Source organism: Aureococcus anophagefferens (assembly GCF_000186865.1).
Source record: "Aureococcus anophagefferens unplaced genomic scaffold AURANscaffold_10, whole genome shotgun sequence".
Classification (NCBI taxonomy): Eukaryota; class Pelagophyceae; order Pelagomonadales; family Pelagomonadaceae; genus Aureococcus; species Aureococcus anophagefferens.
In genome coordinates, this window is record NW_008705570.1 from 205,742 (window position 1) to 213,329 (window position 7,588).

The following is a 7,588-nucleotide window of genomic DNA, read 5'->3' on the forward strand; positions in this document are numbered from 1 at the left end:
AGTCGGGTTGAAGATTTGATTTCCACACAGGTTAGACGCCGCGCTCCTCGGCCGGCTCCGGTGCGCGCCCGCCGCCGACGGCGCCGCGCGGCCGCCGCGCGCGCCCGCCGCGCCGCGCCCGCCACCGCCGCTCGCGCCCGGTAGCCCGGCCCGGGGCGGCCCCCTGCGCACGCCGCCGCCGCGGCGCCCCGCGCCGGGCGCGCCGCTCGCGCCGCCGGACGGCGCCGCCGCCGCGGAGCCCAGGACGCTCCCGCGCGTCGCCGCGCCGCCGCGCAAGCTCCGCGCCGCGACGCTGCGCCGCCTCTCCGTCGCCTCCGACGCCCTCGACGCCGCCCTCCTCGGCGCCGACGCCGGCCCGGCGGCGAAGCGGAAGGAGGACGAGCTCCTCCCGCCCATCCGCGCGTCCGCGAAGCGGCACCAGCGGCGCTCCCTCTCCGAGCCGCCGTCGTAAAGGGGCGCGTATCCTAGTGCGACCTCGACCACGGGCGGGTCCCTCGGCGGGGATACGCTGGACACGGCGCGGCCGCTGATTAACGCACGGTCAAGACGCTGCCCCTGCCACTTACGCGTCCGCTTCATCCTCATCGGACTCGTCGGGGAGGGCTCCGGCGGCGAGGCGCGCGCGCGCGTCGAGGTGACGGTGGTTGCGGAGGCGCTTGAGGTGCTTGTCGCGGAGCGCGCGCTCCGCGGCGTTGGCACCCTGGAACGCGGGGTCGTCGAGGAGGGACTCGATGGCGGCGTCGAGCGCGTCGAAGTGGGGCAGGAGGAGCCCGGGCAGCGCGGCGTCGACGGCCGCGCGCGCCGTCGCCTCGAGGTCGCCCCGGAGCACGCCCTTCCGGACCAGCTCCTCCTTCACGTAGTAGCCGAGACTCGACGAATCGACCGTGCACGTGAAGTCATCGGCGTCGACGTCCCGCATGATCTCGTTGCGCTGGTCGAAGGGGAGCCGGAACTGCGCGTGCATCGCCATGCTCGCGCGCGCCGAATTCAGGGCGTTGATGGCGGACAGGTACGCCGCGGTCCGATCCATGAACCCGCCTCGGACCGTGCGCTGCGTCTCCTCGTCGTCGTCCTCGAAGTCGCGGATCACGAGCTCGGAGGGCTTGAGGAAGAAGCGGTAGATCCACGTGTGCACTCCGTCAATGAACGCGTCCTCGTCGCCCACGACGTTGATCAGAAGGCTCGACGGGTCGAGGAGGGTCTGCCAGCTCCGCCAGTCGCCCTTCTTGTTGACACGCGTCATGCGCCGCACGGGAAAGTGCAGGTCGACGCGCAGGGCTGGCGCCCGCTGCGAGGCGCGCGCCGCGAGGCCCGCCGCGAGGCTCGCCACGAGGCCCGCCGCGCCCGCCGCGAGGCGGACGCCCGCCGCGGCGTCGACGCCGGCGCCGAGGCCCGGGCCGATGGCGCTCGCGCCGACGCCGATGACGCTCGCGCCGACGTCGATGGCGAACGCCGCGTGGCGCTGGCGACGGCCGCGAGCCCGCAGACCGCCGCGCCGCCGCGCCTCGCCGTGAGCGCGCACGCGACGCGGCCCACGACGCGGCCGAGCGCCGACGAGGCTCCGCCTCCTCGGGCGAGGAAGCGTCGCGCGACGCTTCGGGCCCGGCTGCACGCGGCCGCGCCGCGGCCCGCGCCGCAGAGCAGCGCCGCGCCGTCCGACGCGAGCCCGCGGCGCTCGGCGACCAGGGCCGCCCGCGCCGCGCGACTGCTCGTCGCGGCCCGCTGGACGCTGGCGCGCCGGACGCCGACGCCGGCGAGCCAGGCCAGGGCCTGCTCGGCGTCGGACGACGTCGTACACGCCGAGCGCGACGTCGTCCAGGAGGCCGCGCAGACGACGCCGGCCGTCGTGTGGCCCGCGCGGAGGAGGCGAGCGACCTCGCGCACGAGCCAGACGAGGAAGCACAAGGGCATGACCGCGAAGAGCGCGCCGAGGAAGGCGCCGATGGCGCCGCCGATGACCCCGAGGGCCCCGATTCCTCCGTTGGTAGAGCCGTAGCCCAGGAACGTCACCTTGGGGCCATCGTCGTCGTAGAACGCCGCGTCGAAGTCGCTGCGGTCCATGCCCCAGCCGGACGCGTAGACGTGGGCGCGGGCCGAGCCGGTCCGGGCCTGGAAGCCAAAGATGTCGGAGCCGATGACCTTGCATCCTGATTTGGTCCAGGATTTGGTCGACGTCGACGCGAGCGCCTCGCGGACGCCCGCGACGGGCACGTTGAGGATGAAGTCCGCGCGCGAGTAGCTGAATATCAGCAGCGCGCATATTTCCCTCAGCTTCTCCAGCGCCGCGAGGCGCGCGGCCTGGTCGCCGCTGCGCTTCGCCGCCATGTACTCCGCGAACGGCGCGATCGTCGCCGCGCCCCATCCGAGCTCGCACTGGCAGCTGCTAAATTGGATGCGCAGCTTGTCGAGGTCGACGTCCTGCGCGCACGCCGCCTCCAGCTCCTCGCGCATGACGTCGGTCCACCGTCTCTCGCCTACCTCCGTCGGGTGCTTGAGGACCCAGCCGGCGGCCGTGGCGTCGGCTCGCCGCTGCTCCTGGACCGCCACGTCCTCGTCCCGCCCTACCGCGCGCGTGACCGCGTTCTCGACGTGGGCCGACGCGGCGGCGGCGGCGGCGGCGCGGCGCTGCAACTCGACGAACGCCGCCTTCTCCTTGGGCCAGTGCTCGCGGTAGCCGACGCGCCGTCGCTTGAGCGTGTCGTCGAGGGTCGTGTCCTCGCCGGGCTTGGGTGCCCGGTAGAGTGAACAGCGGCTGAGGCCAGCAGCGTCGATCTCAGCCGATGTCAGGTACTGCCAACTGTGTCTCAGCTGACGGGGGTCGCAAAGCGGGAAGACGGGCGGCAGCGGCGGCCCGTCGTCCTCGCCGCCCGCCTCGAGGCGCTCGAGCCGTGCGCGGTAGTGCCGTGTGTCCTTCAGAAACTCGAATATGCGGTCGCCATATGAAGTCATGGAACCGCCGCGCCCACGAGCCGTCCGTCGCCGTAGCCACGCCCCGACAAGCCGAGGTGCATGCTCTCGCAGAGCTTGCGTCGACGGCGTCGAGCCTCTTCAACACGACGGCGATGCCGAGGTAGCGCAATACTGGTCTTTGCAGAAACGTTGTCCGCAACAAGTGAAGCTGAAGACGGAATCCCCGCAGCAAGTCGATAAATATTGCAGCAAGTCGATGGACGCGTCGATTATCGGGCAGCCCGTTCGGCATGATCTGGCCCACGATGGGCACAACGGAGAGTACTTCGCTATGGGAAGTCGGGGTCAGGGGTGTCGAAAAACCACTCCGCGCTGTCTCGGGGCTCGCATGGGCTAAGATCGGTCTTCCCACACGCTGCGCGACATGCTGCGCGACTCGCTGCTCCCTCTGCTGCGCGCGGTGCACCTGCTGCAAATGGCCAAAATTGTCGCTGCATCACTCGCTGCTTCGCAACCACTCACTGGATGAGACGCTGGATAAGTTAACTTCGTTTTTTGTTGCGGACAACGTTTCTGCAAAGACCAGTACTGTATCGATACGAGGGCGCTCACCGTGGGCTGCTGTGGGTCGCGCAACGTGAAGCAACGTCGACATGTTGATAAGTAGAAATAAATGTAAGGTAGTTTGCGCTCGTTCGGACGACAAGATATCGGATCGGACGGTGGATAAAAGGCGTCGAAGCTCGAAGAGCATGGACGAGTTTTCAGCGGAGATCGTGCCAGAGCGCAGCCCCTTCCACAGTAGCAGCTACCATGCCATTGGCTTTATGCTCCGCATGCATCACGCGGACGCACCGGTGAAAACGCGACGTCCGGGCGATTGCGAGGCGACTCAAACGGGGGGGATCAATGGCTCGGAAGCGACGCGCAGCCCCCTCGCGACCCCATAAAGCTAGTTTCAGAGCCCTCGCAGCGTCGGGAATCGTTCATCAACAGCCCCGTTGCGTCCGGTCGCAAGGGCTTGTTGCAGAGCTTCGACATCGTCGAACTCTCCTGGTCGGGCTCGGACGCCGCGGCGCATCCCGTCGACTGGCGTCACCCATGCGCAGCGACAACACCCCGTGGGGAAGAACGCCGCCGCGGACTCATCCCTCGCCCGATGGAGGACGGTTCCGTGACAGTCCCACGAGGTGGGACCGACCTCGCGACCCACCGGCGCCGGATCAGGTGGCCCGAGGGGCGAGGCTGCCCCCGCGCGACGTGACGATGTTGGTCCCACCTCGTGAGAGCGCAACACTCACACATTCGACATGTGTGCGCAGGCGACGGTCGTGGTCTCACGAGGTGGGACCGACCTCCAAACCCCGAACAGGGCTGCTTTAGACGCGCCCATCCCGCAAGACCTAATCGCGCTGCGACGGCAATAACGAAGGAAGCAAGATGTTGGACATTCAATATCTCTTCAGCGTTCATCATCGATTTTTTCGGACAAAGGGTTACGCGACCCACAGCTGCCCGCGCGATGGTGCGGCATGCTACCATGATGCTGTAACTGTTGCACTCGATGGCCTGGTGCGGCCCGCGCGAGGAGATCGTCGCGGCGCATGGCCGCGGCGAGGCGCGGCGCGTGGCGCGGCTCGCCGAGGCGGCGCTGGCATCGAGCGGCGAAGACGGGGTGAGGCCGAGCCTGGCCGCACTACCTCGGCTGGGCGCACCACGCCCTCGGCGACGTCGCCGCGGCCGCCGAGGCCTTCTTAGGCGCCGTGAGGCGGGACCCGGGCGAGGCGCGGTCCTGGCTCCACCTCGGCGACTGCCTGTCGGCCAAGTACGACGCCGCGGGCGCGGCGCTGGCGCTCGGCAACGCGCGCGACGCCGCGGCGGCGGCGGGCGACGCGGCGACGGCGCGCGACGCGCGCGCGAAGCTCGTCAAGACCAATGGCTCACATTCGTCCAGGCTCGCCGCGCGGCGCACGACGGCGCGATGGCGGCGAACCAAATCTACGACGACGACCTCGCGCGCAGCAACGACCCGCCGCCGCTCGTGCCCTTTGACCACGTCCTCGTGCGTGCGGCCTGCCACAGATGGCGCTCAGCCGGTTGTCTGACGCGCGGCTTAGCTAGTAGTACACCATGACTGCGCGGCGATTGTGCACCGTCAACGGCCGCGAGAGCGTGCGCGCGCGGTCCGCGGAGAGGCGGCTCAAGACCCGCCAGAATTTGAAGACGATCTGCGTGATCCACATCTTGATGACGAAGAACATGAAGATCCAGAAGCTCATGTAGAGCAGGAAGAGCGCCTGCGCGGGCCGCGCGGGTCGCGCGCCCGGCGCGGGGCTCCGGGGGGGCGCGTCTTCGCGCGTCTTCGCCGCCGCGGCCCGTCGCGCGCGCGCTCGCGGACGCCGCCGCGCGCGAGCTCGAAGACCACGCTGAGGACGCCTGCGGCGGACGCGGGTCGCGCGCGCGCGACCCCGGCGGGCCGGACCCCGGCGGGCGCAGAAGGCGGCGTAGACGGCGACGAGGCGCGCGTCGAGGCGGTGCGCGCCGACGTAGCCCGCGACGGGCCCCGCGAGGAGCGCGAGGCCGAGGAGGCCCCAGCGACCCGCGAGCGCGTTGAGCATGGCCAGGAAGCCGTGGACGAGCGCGAAGCACCTGTGTGGAAATCAACCGCTGATTCGGGGGGTCTCTCGAGCTCGGTCGCATCGAAGTCGATTCGGCTGACGGCAGAGCTCGCGTCGAAATGGTCGGGTTGAAGGTGTGGAATCGGCGCGGCGAAGCGCTTGATGCTGTGGCGGTAGTTGACGACGAGCTGCTCGTCGTCGGAGAGCGCGTACCTGCGGGCCCCGTCGTCGGCGGGGGCGCCGCCGGAGACCGCGTGGGGGCGCGGGCGCCGCGCGCGTCGCCGCCGCCGAGCTCGACGCTCGCGGCGCGGGGCCGGCCCGCGGCGGGGGGGAAGAGGAGGCCGAGCTCGCGCCGCTGGAGCTCGCGCGCGTAGTCCTCGTCGCTCCGCACGGGCCTGCGCGGCGTCGCGACGGTCGGCGAGCGCTCGCCGGCTCGCCGAGGCGGGGCGGCGCGACGCCGGCGCGCGCGTCGCGACGGTCGGCGGCGGCATCGCGACGGGCGTCGCCGCCGGCGGCGGCGCGGCGCCGGCGCGCGGCGCGGTCACGGGGAAGGTCTCGCCGGGGCCGACGCCCTCGGGCACGCGCGCGAGGAGCGTCTCGTCTTCGATGTCGATCTGGAGCTGGTCGCCGGGCGCCGCTCCCGCCGGGCACACGACCGTGTACGTCTTCTCTCCGGCGTCGCTCGCCCCGAAGAGCTGCGCGCCCTCCGACGGCTCCGCCCGGGCCCCGGCCGCCTCGCCAGGCGACGGGGCTTCAGGCCCGGCCACGTCGACGACCACAACCTCTGCGTCCATGTGTGCTGTTGGCGCCGGGCCGTGACTTGTGGCTCCCAAGCCCTCGCAAAATTTGTGGACAGCGACCGAGCATGGTCCATGTCATGGAAACTCTCGTCGTCGCGCTGCTGTGTGCCGGCGTGGCTTTGGTGGCCGCCGCCGATACAGAACGGTTTCCTCTTGGCGGTAATATCGCCTGGGGCCTCGGCACCGATCAGTACGAAAGCGTCCGCGACAGAACTCAGGGTTGGCAAAAGAAGGACACGACCGAGTGCTACACGGGCAACGAGGCGCGCCGCGCCCGCGCGGCCCCGCGGGAACCCCCCCCCCCCGCCCCCGCGCAGCTCTACTCCCAGTCGACGGTCTTCTGCGACCGCGAGGCGCGCGGGCCGCGTCGCGGGCCCCCTCGCGCCCCCCGCGCGGACGCCGCGCCGCCCGCGCGCAGTGCCTACAAGCCACCGACAAGAAGGACCACTGGCGGTGCCAGGGCCCCTGGTACTGCGCCAAGACCGAGGTCGGCCAGGAATTCTCGGACGACATGGATTCGCATGGGGCAAATTGGAAGCGGGCGAACGTCGCGGCCCGGCGTCGTACTCCCCGCTCCGACGCGGCCCCCGCTTCGAGAGAATATCCCTAAACGTCGAGCGGCCCCCGCTTCGAGAGAATATCCCTAAACATCGAGCGGCGCGCGACACGAAGGAGACGATCCCAAAATATCATGCGGCGCGCGACACGAAGGAGATGATCCCTAAACATCGAGCGGCGCGCGACTCGAAGGAGACGATTCCCACCGCGTCGAGCGGACCGAGCCTCCGAACGGTGGTCACGCCCGTCCCGCCCAGGTGATGATCCGCGGCTGCGCCAATATCTCGCAGTGCTTTCCGGGCGCGAGCGCGCGCCGGCGCCGCGACGAAGCCCGGTCCGTCGTCGGGCGGGGACGGGACGCGTCCGCGCGCGATCGCTCGTCCGGCGGTCGGCCGGGGCCCGCGGCGTTCGGAACGCCCCCCTCGCGGGCGTCGGCGCCGGCGCGTCCGCGACGCCCCGCCCCCCAGGCGACGCCGACGTCGACGAGAGCACGTACGAAAAATTGGCGGACGGCTGGGAGACGACGTTCGGCGGCGCGCCGCGGCGCCGACGCGCGGGCCCGCGCGCGCGCGCACGCGCGCCCGCAGGCGTCAAGATGAAGAGCTACTGCTGCACGAACAAGCGCGGCTATGACTACGTCACGGACGAGCCGTGCAACGGCGCCTCGCGCCCGCGGCGCGTCCTCGCCGCGCTCGCCGCGCG

The 7,588-nt window shown here is 71.1% G+C and overlaps 3 protein-coding genes across 3 annotated transcripts in view; 2 read left to right on the plus strand and 1 right to left on the minus strand.

The window, feature by feature from the left end:
• The window catches only part of AURANDRAFT_71678 (hypothetical protein), a gene marked incomplete at both ends in the record, with an annotated part of 2,850 nt that extends 2,384 nt beyond the window's left edge, over positions 1-466 (plus strand). The window contains one exon of the mRNA XM_009038959.1: positions 31-466. Coding sequence (XP_009037207.1) covers positions 31-451 — 421 coding nt within the window. The remainder of the gene's footprint in view (positions 1-30) is intronic.
• Positions 467-5,027: 4,561 nt separating this feature from the next.
• On the minus strand, positions 5,028-6,322 carry AURANDRAFT_64358 (hypothetical protein; the record flags this gene model as incomplete). The annotated part of the gene is made up of 3 exons (XM_009039217.1): positions 5,028-5,207; positions 5,421-5,559; positions 5,985-6,322. 3 exons carry the CDS (start codon positions 6,320-6,322, stop codon positions 5,028-5,030), a joined length of 657 nt encoding a protein of 218 aa, XP_009037465.1.
• Positions 6,323-6,392: 70 nt separating this feature from the next.
• The window catches only part of AURANDRAFT_71679 (hypothetical protein), a gene marked incomplete at both ends in the record, with an annotated part of 3,746 nt that continues 2,550 nt past the window's right edge, over positions 6,393-7,588 (plus strand). Inside the window, 6 exons of the mRNA XM_009038960.1 lie at positions 6,393-6,465; positions 6,495-6,591; positions 6,646-6,681; positions 6,747-6,875; positions 7,144-7,192; positions 7,354-7,523. Coding sequence (XP_009037208.1) covers positions 6,401-6,465; positions 6,495-6,591; positions 6,646-6,681; positions 6,747-6,875; positions 7,144-7,192; positions 7,354-7,523 — 546 coding nt within the window. The remainder of the gene's footprint in view (positions 6,466-6,494; positions 6,592-6,645; positions 6,682-6,746; positions 6,876-7,143; positions 7,193-7,353; positions 7,524-7,588) is intronic.